This window comes from Ambystoma mexicanum, chromosome 2q (genome assembly GCF_040938575.1).
Source record: "Ambystoma mexicanum isolate Mex_15411 chromosome 2q, UKY_AmexF1_1, whole genome shotgun sequence".
Classification (NCBI taxonomy): domain Eukaryota; kingdom Metazoa; phylum Chordata; class Amphibia; order Caudata; family Ambystomatidae; genus Ambystoma; species Ambystoma mexicanum.
In genome coordinates this window covers 1,202,620,868-1,202,640,962 of record NC_090924.1, presented here as the reverse complement: position 1 = coordinate 1,202,640,962, position 20,095 = coordinate 1,202,620,868, and the positions used below count along the sequence as shown (strand labels likewise).

General features: G+C 45.7%; 1 protein-coding gene across 1 annotated transcript in view; it reads left to right on the top strand.

The window, feature by feature from the left end:
• The window catches only part of DGKB (diacylglycerol kinase beta), a 3,560,883-nt gene that overhangs the window by 640,478 nt on the left and 2,900,310 nt on the right, over positions 1-20,095 (top strand). Inside the window, exon 6 of the mRNA XM_069648599.1 lies at positions 937-1,074. Within this exon, the coding sequence (XP_069504700.1) occupies positions 937-1,074 (138 nt within the window). The remainder of the gene's footprint in view (positions 1-936; positions 1,075-20,095) is intronic.

Genomic DNA, 20,095 nt, shown 5'->3' with positions numbered 1-20,095 from the left:
CCATTCAAATTGTACACTGCTGATTGGGCTAAAACCGCTGATCTACCCTGTAATTTAACACTATATGGAGAGTATGCAAGGTTTAGAAGAAAGCAGAGGGTTTAACCTTATGTATACTTCTCTATTTCCTTCCCCAAAGATACGGGACATATACATGAGATTTCGCCCTGACCCAGTTTGCAACCCTGCAAAGAAGAATAAAGTCAATCACGGACAACCATTGTAGATTTTGCAAATCTAACTCTGTTGAAACACTTAAACACATTATTTTGACTTGTACAGGTTTTCAGCAGCAGAGGCTGCGGTACTTGGGTGAAGTCACTGACAGATATATTTTGGCTTAGGCTTATGTGGGGTAACTCGGTCAATTGATTTTGCGGTTGTATGCATTTTTATGTGTTTTCTTGGGTTTCATTGAATGAATTTCATTTTTTATCTTTTTTACTTCTGTTTTATGATTATGCAACACTGTGAAATGTAAAATGTTCCTGTTTTAATAATGGTAAGATTGTATTCTTTTATCTTGTTTTTGTATTTTGTGAAAAGATTACTTTTGTAGACCAAACACAATAAAATAAATAAATAAAAGGAATGAATATCCATTTGCAACTGCGGGCTGCTTTTTCATTGGTGCTCGAGACAATCTTATGTCCCATTCCGACCCTGGGCACGCTGTAATGGACTGGTTTTCCTAACAGTAGAAAGCGTGCCGCACCTGATCCAAAATCACGTCAGTGAAAGACGTACGGCTCAAGAATGAAATGTATTATTTCCAATACATGTAAAATGCAATAAGTGACGGGAAATACCAACCGTTTTGTCTTTGCCAAAGCTGCGTATCAATATGGGCGTTGTGTGTTGTTCTGGTTGTTTGTCAAAAATATGCATTTTTCAGGATGTATATGAAAGTAGTCATTTTTATTGTTTTTATTCTAGGCATCAAAATGAACAAAGGAACTTCTTCACGATCGTCTTCCCTCAATACAATACAGCCTCCTGAAGTCATTCAACTGAAAGACATTGTTTGCTATCTGTCACTTCTTGAAAGAGGAAGACCTGAAGATAAACTGGAATGTATGTGCCTATACCTTTTTCATATGTCATTCTTATGCATAATCTGTGGTGCTTTGTAATGCAATCCCTCAGCTGTCAATACAGTGCATATTGACACACTGGGTAAAAATAACACCTTGTGTTACAGTGTGTAGAAGCAGCATGAATCGAACATTAAATACTATATACAATGGAACATAGGATCTATAGTCTGTTGACTGCACGGGAGAAGTGCAACACACAGAAGAGCGCCGTGAAAATACACTTGCACAACATTGCACTGTTTTATTTATTTATTTATTTACATTTATGAAGCGCAAAGCAGCCCTGGCACATCGTGGTGCTGTTACAGTGAACATATCTGGTTACATGGAGTATAACAGTTTACAGAGACACGCTTTGGACATGCTGGAGTACAAAAACAGTCCGTTAAGGTTATACATACTTAGTTACAGTCAACACAATGGTGAAAGGGTCTGAGGTGAGGTTGAGTGTGTTGTTGAAAAGTGTGGTTTTGAGGTTTTTGCGGAAGCTGACGAGGGAGGTTTCGGCTCTTAGAGCGTGGGGCAGCGTGTTCCAAAGTTTGGGCACTAAGTATGGAAAGCCTAGACCTCCTGCTTTGGCTCTTTTGATGTGCGAGTTGTGCAGTTAGTTAGTGTTGTGCGTTCTTCTAGGCCTTGTGGAGGTGTCTTTCTGGATGGTTTCGGATAGGTAGGGGGACGGCAGAAAGGCTAAGACATTTGTCCGTTAAGGTAAGAGTCTTGAATGTAATTATTTCCTTAACCGGGAGCCATTGGGCATCTCTCTGGCTTGTGTGATGTGTGATTTCTTTTGGGGATGTTGAGTGCTGCCCTGAGCGCATTGTTCTGGAGTGTTTGGAGCCAGTGTATGTTTTTAGCTGAGGTGCTTGCAAGGAGAACATTGCAGTAATCAAGCTTAGCCCCAATGGTGGCTCTAGCAGCAGAGAGACAGTTTTGGTTGGAGAGGAATGAGTTGATGGTGTTCATACGTTTGGTGGTGCGGGCAGAGGCGGAGGTGATGGCACAGACCTGTCTGTTCATGGATAGTGTGGAATCAAGGTAGACCCTGAGGGTCTTCACTGACGAAGAGACGGGGATGGTGGTGTTTTTTATAAGGAAGTTGCAGTATTTTTGATTCATTTTGTCTAGTATTAGGAGAATGATCTCAGTTTTGTCTCCATTGAGGCATGGCCCATTTGCTGCCATCCATGCTTGGATGGTGGAGTATATTTGGAGAAGGGCTGTAGAATCATTGTCATATGATCCGGAGAGGGGAAGGAGAACCTGTGTGTCATCGGCATAGTTTGTGTAAGCTATGCCGAAGGAGTCCAGTTTGTCGAAAAGGGGTAAATAGGTTGTAGTGGGTGGGCGCAGTGCATGAACCCTGTGGAACAACGCAGTGGATGGTGGTGGGGACAACATTTGCAGAGTCTGAGAAGACTTTCATAGCTCGACCTTCTAGGAAGGAGGTTATCCATGAGGAGGCCTGTTTAGAGAAGTGGGCTGCATTGGTCAAATGGGAGGTGAGTGTTTTGTGATCGACAAGGTCAAACGAGGCTGATAGGTCCAATAGTAGTAGGAGAGCCGGTTCACCATTGTGCATTATCTTTGTTATTTGTTTTTTTAGATCTAAGTGGGCCGTTTCGGTACCATGGCCTTTGCGGAATCCAGATTGTCTTTTGCCTAGAATGGAGTTGGTTTGAATGAAATGCTGGATTTGGTTGTGGGTGGTTTTATCTAGGATTTTAAGCAGGAAAGGGATGGTAGTAATGGGTCCGTAGTTGTTGGGTGAAGAGGGATCAAGGGTTGGCTTTTTAAGGAGGGGGCAGAGCCATGCTTCTTTTAGACTAGATGGGACAGTACCAGAAGTGAAGGAGGCATTAATGAATGTCGTGATGATGGGGGCCAAGGAGTCAGCCCATTCTTTAATGTTGCTTGGTGGGTAAATGTCGCCTTTGCATGTGGATGGTTTGAGGTGTTGGAGGAGAGCTTTGACTTCGGTTACAGTGACTTCTCTAAATGCAAAAGAGAGGGGAGGGTTAGCGTGGTGGTGGTGGGTGTGGCAGGAGCAACTTTTTCACCCCAGACTTTAACCGGGTTGCAAATGTGTTTTATTCTTTCCTCTGGAGATTATCTCCGGAGAAAAAAAAAGATGGCCCATTTCCATTTCTATGGCAGCGTCCGAGAGACGGGAGGAGCGCCAGGACTGGAGTACAAAGCTCCAGTGCAGCAGGTAAGTGGGGATGGAGGGAGGGTGTGGGTAAGGGGTTGGGTTTGTTTTCAGGAGATGGGGAGGTGGGGAATCAACAGGGAGAGCTCCCTGTTGCCTCCACACATTCAAGAAAATAAGAAATGATGCCACTAACAGCAGAAAAGCCTCAAGTGGCTGCAACAATGGGTGGAGAATTTGAATTGTTGCTCGCTGATCCAACCACCTGATTGGCTGAACCCCCTTCGCCCGGTGCAAATCTCTGAACACATAAGTGGAAGACTAATATTTGTGTGATTTGTGTTTTCCTTCAGTTGAATATGTAGCACTATCAAAACAAATGTGAATATTCATGCACATGCACAGTAACAGTTCCATATGATTATAGTCAACATTATTTGCATATTTACCAGGTATATGTGTAATTTTCATTAATTAATTAAAATGTACAGTTTGGAGTGCATTGACAAAATGTTATGATTTAGGTGCATTGTTTTTCTCAGTTGTGTCTTTTCCCCTTTTTCTCCAGTGGCAATATATTTGATGTGTAATATTGGGATTTATATACTGGTAATACAACTTAGTTTGTCCCAGGTAGATACATAGAATAACACAGTAGATCAGCATTATCGTAATGCATTCAAATGATTGCAAGGGCTGGATTTAAATGCAGAAACATATTCTAAAATATTTAAGACAAAGAGTTGCTGATCAATAAAAAAAATCTCCGCAAAATAACACTGGTTACATTACTACATTTATTTGTTCAATTAACCTTTTCATTAGTTGTTGGTTTTAAACCCTATATTACAGAAGATTATCTATAATATGAACAAATAATAATGTATGTGTCTATGCTCTTTTTTATAATAGGGTTGGCAACATCAAGGTATGACATGGCAAAATGATTATAAAATCCCTTCTATCTGTATAGCAGTGTGTTCCCATCTTTCCATCATCAGAATAGGACTGCAAGACTAATCATTGGCCTCAAGGCCATGGACCGCATCTCTCCAGCCCTAAAATCTCTCCATTGGCTCCCGATTGCTGAGAGGATCAAGTGCAAGACCCCCTGCATCATCCACAAGTCTTTCTGGGACCCGGGACATCCTACATCCAACTCACTCTCCCTAAATACATCCCTGCTACAGCCCTTCAATCTTCTAGCTCCAACTCTCTGCAGATCGGATGTTTTTCCAAGCAGAGAGTGAGGGCGGGGGGTAGGTCTCTTTCCTCGGTGGGTGCCTCCCTCTGGAAAGGCCTCCCTGACCATCTCATACTTGAGCTGGATCTCCTTAAGTTCTCAAAGCTCCTCAAGATCCTCCTTTCCTCTTCCTCCTTCCCTCTCCCCCTCCCCTGCTAATGTGCCCTTCTGCCTCTTTTTGACTGGCTGTCTGGTTCTTTCTAAATGTTACAGGGCACCAGGACCTCCTCGACCAGTCTATCCCTGTACTTGTTCTCCCCTGAACACCCCCCAACCTGCACTTTCCCTTCCGTTTCCCCTCCACCACACAGTAGCCTGGCTGGGCCTGCACATATCCCTTGCTCTTAGCACATGGACCTTCTTTCCCCTGCACTTTCTGCATTCCCCTGGCACTTGTCCAACTGTCCTCCCTTAGCACTCGCCTAACCAATGGGCTCTTTTTCTACCTCCTCTCGCTCTTCTTTTACTGCACTTTCACCATCTGAATGACATGAGGCCTAGTAGGGACGTTTTTGTTTTTCTTCACCCCTGTTCCCCCACAACCACCTTTTGTCTTGTTGCACCTTGAAACACCTTTTGCTCTATAGGTACATCATAAATACACAATAAAAAAATTATAGAACAGAATCCCTTTCTTAGTGTGATAGGCATGTTACACTTCTCCCTAACTTATGAAATTATATTTAAGGACACACTGATACCTCCACTGTTATTTCAAAAGCTGTGTTGTATGTTTGATAGTCTTAACTTTCATGTGCATTATTTTCATTTCCACGTATTTCACTAGGTTTGTTAAAGGTATACAATTGTAGATAAACATGGCTTAGGACACCTGGTAATTCAAGTGAAACTAGCAGATGCCCTCCACCAATGGCCTCTCTTGTCCCAACTTGAGGTATTCAGATAAATCTAAGAAAAAGAACAATGTCCCCAGACATTTCATTTCTTGTGCCTCTCCTCAATAGGCAATGAAGAGGGGGCCGGCCAGAACAATGATGGATGTGGCAGGGAACACTTGCAACCTGTGCGTCATCCCAGAAAGAGCTCAGCTCCAGCAGAGGGTCTCTGCTGGAGCCTACGATCAAGAAACTGAAGGCACGCCCCTAAATGGTCCTATCAGAGATAATACAACACACTAGGGAAGAAAGGCCCAAGTTGATCATGTAAGGATAACAAGTTTTAATTTCACAAAGAGATGAGAGCAACAGCAAAGAACTCTGCTGCTAAGAACGTTCTGCCGAATAGAAGTACAAGCAGAAACGTTTAAAGGTACACAGCGTCAAAATGACGCAACAACATACAGTAAAAACCTGTGTGGCTGATTGGATGGACCCTATAACCCACCCAACCAACTAGAACAGCTTACACTAATTCCTTGACAGTCACCCCCCCCTTCAAACGAGTAACACTTGGCGGCAACAGCTTCCCTGTCAAAGCTGCCCAACTGTGGAACTCTCTTCCACCTCTCCTCAGGGCAGATCAAACCTATCCACAATTCAGAAAAAATAGTATCAACTGGCTAAAAACTGATATCCAGCCAAAGGTTCCCCAGTCACTCTACCATCCTAAGCAACTACCTTTGAATACTGTGCACTCCTGTACATATAGCTTTGTTATATTATCTTGTATATTAATGTATGAACTGTGTATTTTTGTAAATTGCTATATTGTTTTTTCTGTAACCATGTAAGCTTAAAATATTCTTGTTGTTGCGTCCTGATACCTCCGGGTTTGGTGTGCATTGCAAATAAATAAACAAACAAACAAACATAAATGTTCCACCTTTACCCATAGGGGGTTCTGCTCTATTGGTCTCAGCCCAGACCATCCGTCTTCCATCATGTGGGTGCTGAGGAGCTCATCTTCTTCTCACGTTGGAGGTCTGAAAACAAATGAATTATATTTCTACCATACAAATATTTTATCACTCATGCTGTGCACTTGGCAGGCCTCAAAACAGACGCAAAGGAGGTTCTGGGCCACTCTAACCTTCACACACTTATTTCACTCAATCCCCTCCACATGATCTGGCTGCAAGGTCTCCACTCTCATTTTGAACTATAATGTATCCCTCCCAATACAAATCACAAGATTGTTGCTTCAACGATATGCCCTGTCCATCCTCTTTGAACGTTTTAGGACTTGTTACTTTGGGGTTGGTGGTCAAAGGGCACCTGGTGCTATGGAATTCGGGGATCTTAAGGTTTAGTAAGTTATATGGGCCATAACTCATGGTCACCCGGGAACGAGCCAGGTCATGCTTTGGCCAGTGTGAGATAACATGCACACCAGACGCCGGCCTCTGATCGCGGCCTTGTAGGCCACATTCCCCTTCGGTACAAATCACATATTGGCAACACTGTTAGAACAATGAATAGACCTTGTGGCATTTGGAGTGGGAGCTGTCCTCCTGCGAGCTAGGGCATGGCTGGGGATTTCTGCGGTTTCATGAATTTGGGCCTAGTGCATGCAATGCCGTATTTACCGCACAGGCCTTCCCTTCTACCTACAATTACTGACATCTATGCACAAATAGTAAAGCTTTTCATGCCTATGGCTATATTATGTAGATATACTATAATTGGTTATATTAAAATTAGGTCCTGTTCGACGGCACTGTGTCCTTCTCACTGTCCCCCCTACACCCTGATCCCTCCCAGTGGCACAAATGCATCTTGCCTCACTTTAAAGCAATTTTAATAATGAAAGGCCTACAGAAAGGCCATACACATGCCCAATCTAGTAGCCCAACTGGGAATCATGTATTAATAATGTGCCTGCCAGAAATGAACAGAAGTTCCCTATGGGCTGATACACTGCCCATGTTATAAATGTGGCAGGACAGGGGCAGGGCTTACAATCCTGTATAAGCCCTCCTGAAGCCCTCCCTCCTTAAACCACCTGGAAGTAAGTTAAGTGATTGGTGGGGTGACTGGGCCAATCTGGGATGGGGTGTGATATTTAAGGTAAGCCTGTGATTTGTTCTGTGTGGGTTGGTTAAATGAAGACAGGAGGTGGATGAGGATGTTCAAGAGGCAAGAGGGGGAGAGTGCAGAAGGAATACTGGAGAGATATGTCTGTGGAGTGGTTGTGCATGAGAGTAAATAGTGAGCGAATTTGGGATAGAGTATGAGTAGGAGAGATAGTGGTTGTTGTATTGGGAGTAGTGTAGTAGTTGTAGGAGGAGAGAGGAGGCAGTGTTAGTTGGAAGTTGGTGGTAGTAGGAGTAGCAGAGTAGTAGTGGGAGGGAGATGCAATCATAGTAGTAAGACATAACGAGAGTAGCAGCCGTAAAGATTACACTAGAGAGAAGAGGTAGAAAAGTAGTAGTAGTAGTACTAGAGTGATACTGGTAGTAGCAGTAAAGGCAGAGTAGTGGTAGCAAGGAATGGTAGTGGTAGTAGAGAGGCAGTAATAGTAAGAAGTGATAGTGAAGTAAAAGTAGAGGTAAGATCGGGGAGGTAGTAGTAGCAGAGAGATAGTAGTGTCAAGGAGTAGTAGGAATGAGGGAGGAGAAAAAAAGCAGAGGGATTAGACGAGTGGTGTTTCGAGGTAGTAGTAGCGTGGGATGTTTTGACCCACTTTGGCTCTGCCATGCTGCATCACTCTGTTATGATGGGGCCAGAAACAGCAAAATGGCCACAAAACCTTTGTGCATGCCAAAACCCTGAACATTCTTGCTGGGATGACGGACTGGACTGGCCCACCTAGCTTTGTTTGCTTGGCCCGTACGAATATTCTTCTGTAAATGGAGAAAGGGAATTAACCACCAGTGGGGTTGAGCGTAAATCCCCCCACCCCCGCTGTTCTCCCCACAGATCACCTTTGATGTCCCCTCTTATAGTCTCACCTGATGGTTTGAAAAGATGAGCTCTCCATCCTGCATTGAGCACAGGGGCGCTTTGATAACCAGTTGCTTTACTGGCTTGGAGGAATTTGGGAGTTCCAGAACAATATTGACTCCGAAAAGTATTTAGTTCGTAAGAGTTCACATGTCTGACTTTCACTCTTTTTTCCTTGCAGTTTGCAGCTTGACCCCAGCGAAGAGTTCCTTCTGGTAGCTGACGAAGTTCAGGTAAGGTAGGGGCCGGGGTACGGCGACGATGCAATGGAGACTGCGCCGACCTGTGAAGAGGAATAGTACCCCCGGCGGTAATCAGGTAAGTCAATGGGGGTAGTTACTATTGCCTCTGTTTATTCCCTTGGCTCACCTTTGCTGTTCTTGTGTTCCCCTTAGGTGCCAGAGTGCGGCGGGAACGTGCAGAAGGATGCGGTGGATCGTGAGGATGTTGCGAGTTCAGCGCGGCGCTGCAGCAGGCGAGCGGCGTGCGTAAATTGCTTCTTTCTTCCAGCTCGAAGGCGCGGTGGATCCGGAATTCAGGTAAGGATCAAAAGTTTTGCTCTTATTCTAACCTCTTCTCCTTCTGTTCCTCCCTTTTTCTAGGAGCTGCAGACTCGAGGCAGGCGTGGCAGAAGACTGGATGCAGGCTTGCAGACACAGTGAGGGTTACACTGCTGGATGCAGAATAACGCGAAGCGTGTGCTGCTCTTCGGGCGTGGTTTAAATAGCCTCCAAAGTAGTCCCAGGTAAGTATTCCTCCCCAGCCCCACCCGAGTAAAAAATAGTCCCTAGCTAAAATAGTCCCTTCCAAGCCTCATTTGGCTTGGAGCACTGCAACATGGTCTGCATCAGGTAAGCGTGCAGCATGGTCTGCATCAGGTAAGTTCTACTCTATTAGCCTGGCACCTATGGCACCAGGACTGACTCTCCATATGAGCCTGGCGCCATAGGTGCCAGGACCGCACCCAACCAGGCCCTAGCAGGGGTTTTTGGGCTTGCTCAAAATAACTTGATTCCTGCTTCTGGGGTTGCTGGACCTGATCTGGTTCCCGGGGGGTAGGCATCATGACAGCACTCCCCCCCCAAGGCCCCTCCTAAAGTCGTTCTTCCCCATGGTTTTGGTTTGTCTGGGAAATTTCGGTGGAATCTTTTCACCAATCGAGGTGCATGCACGTTGTCACTAGGTTCCCAAGACCTTTCCTGTGGTCTGTAACCCTTCCAGTCGATTAAATAAAAAAGGTTTGACTTCACCATCTTGGAGTCCAGGATGTTCTAAATTTCAAATTCGGGTTCCCCGTCTATAAGGATGGGGTCTGGTGGCTTGGTTAGTCTTATCCCTGGTTTCACTGGCTTCAAAAGTGACACATGAAAGACGAGGTGAATTTGCATATTAGCAAGTAAGTCCAACTTGACGGCCACCGGGTTGTTAATGGCCTTAATAGAGTAAGGTCCCAAATATCTAGGGTTAAAGGTCCACGTTCCCTTGAGAGGTATGTGTTTTGTGGCCAACCATACTTGGTCCCCTATCTGGTACTCTGGAGTATCACTTCTATGCCGATCAGCATCTTTCTTATATTTCTCCTTCGCCTGTTCTAAATGTGCGGTTGCCTCCTTAAAGGCTTGTGTAATCGTAGCGTGTAGATGGTCCACTGCGGGCATTTCTAAGTGTTGGTGTGAGTCAAGGTCTGAGGTTTGAGGGTGGTGCCCATATAGGGTATAAAAGGGACTTTGTCCAGTTCCAGAATGTACTGAATTATTGTATGCATATTCGGCGATCCAAAGAATGTCCTTCCAATTACTCTCAGTCTGATGTAACATACAACGCAGGTATTGTTCAAGAGTGTGGTTGGTCCTCTCCGTTTGACCATCGGTCTGGGGGTGGTGACTGGTCGATAATCTCACGTCGATTTGCCCCAATTGACAACATTTCTTCCAAAAATGTGAAATTAATTGACTGCCCCGGTCAGAGACCAACACGGATGGAAATCCATGTATGCGAACAATGTTTTCGAGGAATTCTTTGGCCAGGATTGAGGCTGAAGGTAGTCCTTTTAAAGGAATAAAGTGGGCCATCTTGGAAAAAAGATCCACAATAACTAGAATGGTATTAAACCCATTACAAGGAGGTAGATCGGTAATAAAGTCTAACAATAAGGTGTGCCATGGTGTAGGCGGAATGTCTAAAGGTTGTAAGAGTCCAGCTGGTTTTCTCTTTTGACTTTTGTTTTGGGTGCAAATGCCAGAAGACACCACAAATTATTTAATATCCTTTCGCCAGGTGGGCCACCAGAATTGTCTTTTAATTTTAGTTTCAGTTTTTGCAATACCTGGGTGCCCCTCCATTAGGGTATCATGATAACGGGAAATTAGTAGCTCTTGTAGTTCCTTGTGTGGCAGAAATAGCCGCCCTTGGTAATAAGGCAGATCATTGGTGACAGAGTAGTCCGGGCCTTTCTTTACCCAGACCTGCAGGGCTGTAGGATCAAAGAGTTGCTGGATCTTTACCTGAATGTCCTCTAGTGTCTGTAGAGTAGTCATGCCATGGATCCTTTGTTCAGAAATTATAGGTGCTAGTTCTGGGTTCACTTCTGCCTCTCCCATCCCTATTCGGGATAAGGCGTCTGCTTTACCATTCTTACAGCCTGGTCGATAGGTTATCACGAAATCATACTCAGCAAAGAACAATGTGTAACGCTCACCTGATTCCCACGGAGGCGCAGGTCTGGCTTCGAGTGCTGATGCTTCTTCTATGGTGAAGCGCAGGACTCTGAAGATGGACAGGAAGGGCCCTCTACTCTGGCTTCTCCGGCTCGCAGGAATATTCCCCTGTGCGTGAAAAGGGAGTATTACCTACTGACTGAGTTATGCTCAAGCCTCCCACTCTCTTCCAACCCTCCACGATACCCTTCCACAATTCCCCGTGAAGTCTCACCTTAGGGTCAGGAAGGATGAGCTCTCCATCCTGCTTCTGATGCAGGGGCGCGTTGAAACCCAGTTACTTCACTGGATTGAGGATTGATGGGAGTTCAGGTAAGCTTGACTATTCAGGTAAGGCTCTGTAAAAGTTCTGTTGCAAGTTCAAAAGTCCAAGCTTAATAATAATGTTCATTGTCTTTTTGCAGCAAGCGCTAATGCTTATGTCTTTTTTCCCCTTAGGGGCCGGGGTTCGGAATGCCGGAGATATGGCACCGACCCGAAGTGAAACGTGCAGTTCCAGTTCCAGTAAACGGCAGGTTAGTTCTGTATGAGCGCTCGGGAACTGTCTTTGCATATGCTCATTCAATGTCTTTGTCTTTTTTCCCCATAGGGGCCGGGGTCCGGAAAATGCCTGGAAGCGGCAAGACCCGAAATGAAATGGGAATGACCCAACAGGTAAGTCTTATTCCCTTCCTTCTCTCACCTCTTATTCTTGTCTTTTTCTCTAGGCTCTGGGAAGTGGCTGTGTATCCGGATGATCGCTGCTGAAGATGGAGGAACCCAGGAAAGGTGAGTGAAATGCAGGGCTGCAGCGATCGTAACGAAATGCTTTTAAAATAATGTCTTACCTTTCAGGATCGTCGGTGATGTCTCCGTGGTGCAGATTTAGCTGGTAAGGTCTCTTATCTCCCTTTGCAGGTGACCCAGGATGCTGACAGGCGTGGCTGAAGTCCAGATGCAGGAACTGACACGGTGAGCGTCCAGCTGCGAGGAGCAGAACAACGCGAAGCGTGAGTTGCTGATCGGGTGTGGTTTAAATAGCTTTGGAAGAAGTCCCAAGTGTGTATCTTTCCTCCGATCAGGTATGATCCTTCCCCGACCACACCCGGGTGGAAAGTAGTCCCACAGGTAAAGTAGTTCCATTCAGGCCTCCAGAGGGCCTGGATGTGGCAGCATGGTCTGCATCAGGTAAGTGCACATTAAAACACTTGAACACATGTCTAGCTTTATGAGCCTGGCGCCTAAGGCACCAGGACAGAGGTCCAACATGAGCCTGGCGCCTTAGGCGCCAGGACTGTGTCCAAAGGGCCCCAGCTTGGGCCCGCTGGCACTCCCCTGGGGGAAATGATGCCTGCCTCTGGGGTCACTGGGTCGGACCTGGCTCCTTGGAGGTAGGCATCATGACACAATGCCCATCGGAGTTGACGTGACGATTGGGCCTTGGCTGTTTTTAAATACTGTAAGTTCCGGTGATCGGTGATCACAGTAATGGTATGCCTGGCACAGAGAAGATAGTGCTGCCAAGCCTTGAAGGCAGATTTAATGGCTAATAACTCCTTGTCGGTAACCGCATAGTTTAACTCGGGTGCCGAGAACTTTCTGGACCAAAATGCTACTGGGTGAAGCTGGCCAGTTTCAAGGACCTTTTGAGACAGGACAGCTCCCATGGCTAGACTGGATGCATCATTTTCCACTTGGTATGGAAGTTCAGGGCGCGGGTGCTTTAACACAGGTGCAGGCGTGAATTTCGCTTTAAGCTCTTGGAAGGCATTTTCAGCTTCTTCAGTCCACATAAAGTGTTAATTTTTTCGCAAGAGTGCTGTGATGGGATGTACGACATGTGAAACATCTGGGATGAATCTGCGGTAGAAATTGGCAAAGCCGAGCATGCTTTGTACTTCTTTAACTGAACTTGGTGATGGCCACTTAAGGATTGCGTCCACCATTTCGTGAGTCCATTCGGACTCCTTTTGGGGTCAGGATAAACCCAAGGAATTCAACTTCTGTGGCATGAAAAACGCATTTTTCTAGTTTTGCATATTGTTTGTGCTGGCGCAATTTCTCAAGGACTGCTCGGACGTGCTTCACATGGTCAGATTCTGAAGAGGAGTATACTAGAATATCATCGATATACACAACAACACAAACATCAATGAGTTCACGAAGGACGTCGTTCATGAAGTATTGGAAGGCTGCTGGTGCATTGCACAACCCGAAAGGCATCACCTGATATTCGAATAACCCATACTTAGTGCGGAAAGCAGTCTTCCATTCGTCGCCCTCTTTTACACGTACCAGATGGTATGCCCCCCGGAGATCTAATTTAGTGTATATACACGCGTCCTTCACTTGGTCTAGTAGTTCAGGGATCAGAGGCAATGGGTATCGGTTCTTAACAGTTATCTGGTTCAATACGCGGTAGTCTATGCACGTACTGAGGACATCTTCCTTTTTGGGCACGAAGAACAAAGCTGAAGATGCAGGGTACTTGGATGGGCGAATAAAGCCATTGGCAAGGTACTGGTCTATGTATTGTCGTAGGTGAAGGTTCTCAGGTTCCGTAAGGGCATAGATCCTGCTACAAGGTGGTTGTGTACCGGGTATGAGATCGATTTGACAATCGTACGATCTGTGAGGAGGTAAGGTGTTTGCCTGTTCCTTTTGGAAGACATCCTGGAATTCTTGGTATTCTGGAGATCGTTGCATGACTGCTGTGGTTACTGTGGCCAGGCCTGCATTCTAATTTTTCTTTGGGTAACAGGTTTGTGCACAATCCGGGAAGGTTATTCTCTTCTCTCGCCAATCAATACAAGGATTATGTGTTTCCAACCAAGGTATCCCCAGTATTATTTGGAACTGTGGGGATTTGATTAGATCAAAAACAATAGTCTGTCGATGCCCATCCTGACCCAATAGTGTCATCACTGCAGTGGAATGAGTTACAGGCCCAGAGGCAATTTCAGTTCCATCGACTGTGGTGATGACATCTGAGGTAGTTTTTCAGCAGAGAGGTTGGAAGCCAATTCATAGTCCACATAGTTTCCTAAGGCCCCGCTATCAATGTATGCCCTTACTGCGTGCATACACAATAGCTGCCCTGGATCTACGAGGACCATTGGTATGATGAAATGCGAGTTCTGAGTATCCTCCTTCAAGCTCGGCAAACGGACTCTGCGCTTGTCGGGCGTGGTCGTATACCGAGTCTGACTCCATATGGAAATTATCAGCAGCTCCTACCGCCTTCTTGGATGGTTTTACTGGGCAATCCCATAGAAAATGTCCAGAAGTTCCACAATATAGACACAATTGCATTTGCCGTATCCATTCTCATTCCTTCTGGGCTAAGGGTCCTTTACCCCCTCCAATTTGCATGGGTTCTGAAGCATCTGCTCCTTTGGGGTTAGCGTGGGTTTTGCCCAACACCCGATTCTCAAACTTAGCTCGACCAGCCTTTCTGTTCTGAAGTATGTGATCTAACTGGACCACTAAGTCTATATATTCAGCGCAGTCTTGAGGTGGGTTCACGACTTGAGCCAAGACATCCTTGAGTTCTCCTCGAAGCCCTCGAAGAAATAACGTGATTCGTTTAACCTCAGGCCATCCAGTTTCCACTATTAACCTATTAAAGGTCGCGATGTAGGATAGAAGGTCCTGGTTACCCTGTCGTAGGGAAAAAAAGTTTGTCATCCAGGGCCTGTCCTTGGGAGTGCCGGGCAAATAGTCTTTCCATGCTAGTTTGAAAGCCCTGAAAATCCTGAAGAATTGGGTCATCCTGAGTATCTAGTGGAATTGACCAATCAGCTGCACTGCCGCTGAGATATGACAATACAAAGGCTACGTTGGCTTGATCGTTTGGGAAGGCTCCAGGTCTGCATAAAAAGTGCAAGCAGCATTGGTTCATAAACACGGCAAACCTTTTGGGATCTCCGGCAAAGCGTTCGGGTGGGGCTAATGGAATATTTCCTGGTAGATTTATTTGCACAGGGTTACTCGATAACACAGGAGCTGGATTTTCCCCGGAACCAGGTAGGGGTGCTTGTCCAGCCTGGCTTTGTAATAGTTGCCTATCAAGGTCATCAGTTCGCTCCTTTGACAAAATCAGTTCTCTCCTAAGAGCATTGGTTTCTTGACAGGCGGAATGCACTTCAGCCCTCAGTTCCCCTTGTAATTGGGCCAATTGGTCAGTCTCTGAGGTATCCATAACGCCCGGGTGGGAATTTGTGGGTAGGCTTTGCGTTCTGTTACGCTCACCTGGCTCCCACAGAGGCGTCGATCTGAACTGGACAGCTGCAGTCTCCACCAATGTGACGCGTAGGGCCGAGATGACTTACTGGACTGGCCCACGTAGCTTCGTTTGCTTGGCCCATAGGAATATTCTTCTGTAAATTGAGAAAGGGAAATAACCACCCGTGGGGTTGAGCGTAAATCCCCCCACCCCCGCTGTTCTCCCCACAGATCACCTTTGATGTCCCCTCTTATAGTCTCACCTGATGGTTTGAAAAGATGAGCTCTCCATCCTGCATTGAGCGCAGGGGCGCGTTGATAACCAGTTGCTTCACTGGCTCGAAGGAATTGGTGAGTTCCAGAACAATATTGACTCTGAAAAGTATGTAGTTCGTAAGAGTTCACATGTCTGACTTTCACTCTTTTCCGATTCCTTGTAGTTTGCAGCTTGACCCCAGCAAAGATTTCCTTGTGGTAGCTGACGAAGTTCAGGTAAGGATTTGGCTTATCCTACAGAGTTCAATAAAATAAGGCCAGAATGTAACCTGTGGCTTGCTCCCTTATTCAGGTGTGTAGAGAAAATATGAAGTTCGGGGAATAATACCTCCAGCTGTAAAATTAGGTAAGTCTATTGTGGTGATAAGAGTTCCCCTTGTTTGTCCCTTCGTCTCACCTTGTTGTCCTTTTGTTCCCCTTAGGGGCTGGGGTACGGCGAGGATGCAATGGAGACTGTGCCGACCCGTGAAGAGGAATAGTACCCCCGGAGGTAATCAGGTAAGTCTATGGGAGTAGTTACTATTGCCTCTGTTTATTCCCTTGGCTCACCTTTGCTGTTCTTGTGTTCCCCTTAGGTGCCAGAGTGCGACGGGATCGTACAGAAGGATGCAGTGGATCGTGAGGACGCTGCAAAGGCCGGTGAGTTCAGCGCGGCGCTGCAGCAGGCGAGGCAGTGCACGTAAAATGCTTCTTTCTTCCAGCACGAAGGCACGGTGGATCTGGAATTCAGGTAAGGATCAAAGGTTTTGCTCTTATTCTAACCTCTTCTCCTTCTGTTCCTCCCTTTTTCTAGGAGTTGCAGGCTCGAGGCGGGCGTGGCAGAAGACTGGATGCAGGCTTGCAGGCACGGTGAGCGTTACGCTGCTGGATGCAGAATAACGCGAAGCGTGTGCTGCTCTTCGGGTGTGGTTTAAATAGCCTCCATAGTAGTCCCAGGTAAGTATTCCTCCCCAGGCCCACCCGAGTAAAAAATAGTCCCTAGTTAAAATAGTCCCTTCAAAGCCTCATTTGGCTTGGAGCTCTGCAGCATGGTCTGCATCAAGTAAGCTTGCAGCATGGTCTGCATCAGGTAAGTTCTACTCTATGAGCCTGGTGCCTATGGCGCCAGGACTGACTCTCCATATAAGTCTGGCACCATAGGCGCCAGGACCGCACCCAAACAGCCCCTCGCAGGGGTTTTAAGGCTTGCTCAAAATAACTTGATGCCTGCTTCCGGGGTTGATGGACCTGGTCTGGTTCCCCAGGGGTATGCATCATGACAAAAAGGAACAAGCTGCACAGCAGGAAATTCGAAGTGTGAAGACAGTCATAAATGGCCTCTGCAAGGAGCATACATGGGGGATGGCTCCTGGGCTTCCAGGGAGAGACCAAGGGGTGGAGCCAAACAACCATTTGTTGCTTAAGAAGGACAAAGAACATATTTTAAAAAGACTGATAACTTACTATTTAAAATTGTGAAAAATATAAAAATAACAGAGTTGGTAAGTTAAATTCCGGCTGCACGGGTGAAGAGGCGCCATAACTATGTGACATGTTCTGGACAGCAATGGCAAGAAATGTGATTTTATGCATAATAAGTTTCTGCTAGAAATGTGAAACTTTATACACTTATTCCAACGTTAAACATGCACACTTGTAGAAATTTGCTTAAGAATTGGTCATTGTGTTCCTAGTGAAAAGTGCAACATTCTGTGAAAAGCAGAGACAAGATCCCACAGCTATGGGGTTTTGAGGAGTATCTGCTATGTAAAATATGTAATCTGTCTATGTGATTCTTATGTAGGTTGCACATGTGTAAATATGTATTTTGCCAAAAGTAGATTTTGTGTTCCAGGGGCTAGGGGTGGATTCTCAGCCTCATAAAATTGCACCACAAAGATGACACTCTGTTTCTCTCCTTCTATCAGAGCAGAGAGTAGACTCTGACCCAATCAGCATTCAAAGGGGCAAGCTTGCCTAAACCAGCCCTCACACCCCCTTTATGATGTCATTTCATAGGATAAATAGAGACAGCTCACCACACATAAGGACAGACAGATTCACTCACTATCCTGATGCTGGCGGAGAACCCTGCTGCTGAACTCTACACCTTCCTTGCTCAAGACTCCAGAAACTTGGCAAAGCAAAAGGTCTACTGCATTGCTGAACCATTCTCAGCTAGGCCTCAAATTCCGGAACAGAACCCCACATGCCTAAGGGGAAGCAACATAATACAGCCAGGCTGTGCTGTTACTGATTGCCTGCTGAAAATAAATATCCTCAGAACCAAGAAGGGCAGATCTGATCCAGTCCTGTGCCGTGCTGTGACCAGAGTTCCTTGCAGATCCAGTTCAGTCCTGTGCCATGCTGTGACCAGAGCGCCTTGCTGACACTGCCCAGTCCGATGTGCCCAGCCGTCTGTCCTAACCCAGAACCAATTCCCTAACCAGAATTAACGGTCCCATTTAAAAACGTATCCAGTGAGTATAAATAGAAAGAATTGTGTCACTAGCATATGTACTTTGCATAGTCTTAGCCCTATCTTAGACCCATCCTATCTTGTATTTAGAACCTGTATTTTTAGGAGTATCTCTGCATTGTCTGAAACCTCTCTCCAAATCACCTTATCTTCCGTCTAGAACTAGTATTGTTAAAACTATCTTTGTGCTGATCCTTTTCTCATCTGAAGAAGGCAAGTTTCCTTAGCAGGCAGTCACCCTGATCAAGTGACTGTGTTCCTGTGTGGTATTTGTTTTGTTCATAGTCATCCTCTAGTGTAAGCAACCCATTTGTCATTTTTAAAAGTGCGCTCTTGTAAACTTCTGTAACTTCCTCCGTTTTGGTGATAGAAACAAAATTTCAACTTCTGCTTGTAGCTAACATCCACAGCTTTCCTTCGCTCCCGTCACCGCGAATATTGCACAGTGAAATGTTTGACACAGGTTTTCGTTTTGGGAACTTTTTACACGTGTAAAAAAGCTTTTAATTGCTTCCGATTTGAATTTTAAGATTTCAAATGTTTTCTTGGGATTAACTCATTGCTTGTGTTTGTGTGCAACTATCCAAAGTGGCTCTCATAAGAATTTATAACAATTTCTGTAATTTTGACCATATTTGGTGTTTTTTGCCCAGTCCATTCTAAAGATAACTTTAAAGGCCATTTTGACAGCTTGACTGTCAATTCTGTTTTTCTCTTGTGTTTGCTGGGGGAAAGTGGGATTGCCATTCTGTTTGAATTCTGCCATTCCTGAATACCTGCTCTCCCCTCCTATCTCTTTACATTACCTACTGGGGGTTGAGGGGTGTGCAGGGGAAACCTCTAACCTCAGTGCTACCAGATCTGAACCAACACAAAAGTATTATTTCTGTGCTGAATTGGTTTGCTCACTACTTACTCCTTGTGTATTAAAGAGATCATTCAGTGTTACATCACCCCATCACTCCTTCTCTCACTACAGCAGTAGTGAGAGAAGGAGTTGAGAATAGAAGGAAAATCAAAGTGCTGAGGTTGGAAGGAAAGAATGTAACATCAGAGGGACAGAAGAGCCATGGCAGGTGAACATATTGGGACACAGTGTAGGAGAGGGTTAGGTGGGACGTGCATGTGATGCAAGTCAGTTGTAGAATGTGCAAGGATGCAGCGCCCCTACCCTCTCCTACAATACTAAGGAGAGGGAAAGTTAGAAGGCCCCTACGGAGCAACGTAGCAATCATCTCAATCAACACCATTTGCCCTAGAAAGTCAGGAGACATAGAGATGTACCCACTCGGAGGAAACTAACCCACCCAGACACAGATGAGCTAACCAGCTCGCAACAGCACCCTCTTCAGGGTGACCTGCCGACCTGCTCCACGGCGAGCCTGCCCACCAAAGTTCTGCCTTGATAAAGACTACGGTCAAAACGCGCGTCAGCTTTTTCATTTCACCACACATGGCACCAGATGCCAGACTTGTAATGTTATATAATTACATTAAACTACCATGTGCAACAAGATATTAAGACTGAGGTGTCAATAATTCTCATGCAAGTTCAAAGAAGCTTACAACAATTGGACCACTAACAACTGCCAGCGCCCACACCAAAAAAGGGTTGTCACCCCACCAAGTACCAAACCTTTTGGGAACCCCGGACTTTTGGCTCCCGGACAACCCATATGCCAGGCTGCAGGCAAAACCCAGAACATAGACTGAACCTGTGCGCAGGGGACTGGCTGTCCCGACACAAAACTCCAAACCCTTTGAAACCGACATAGAGATGTCATCTGGCAATGGCATTCCTGTTATGGAGGCCTGGGCTAGGGAGGAGGGGAAAGTCAATGGCAGTCAAGTCAGAGAAAGATGGCCCTAGCACCACATTGTCCTAAGAACCTAGTAAGCCCTAAAGATCTCCCACAAGACCCACAGCCAACCTATCCTTATCATTTGAATAAACACCCTTGAACCATCAAGAAGCCTCCAGAGTGTTTATTTGTGGCAGACACCATCAGATGTAATATCAGAAGTTGGATCAGCCAGATTCCGATATAGAGGCCACCCACATTCTTTGGGAGATAAAACCAGAGGAGAGGAACAGAGGAGAGGAGAGGAACCC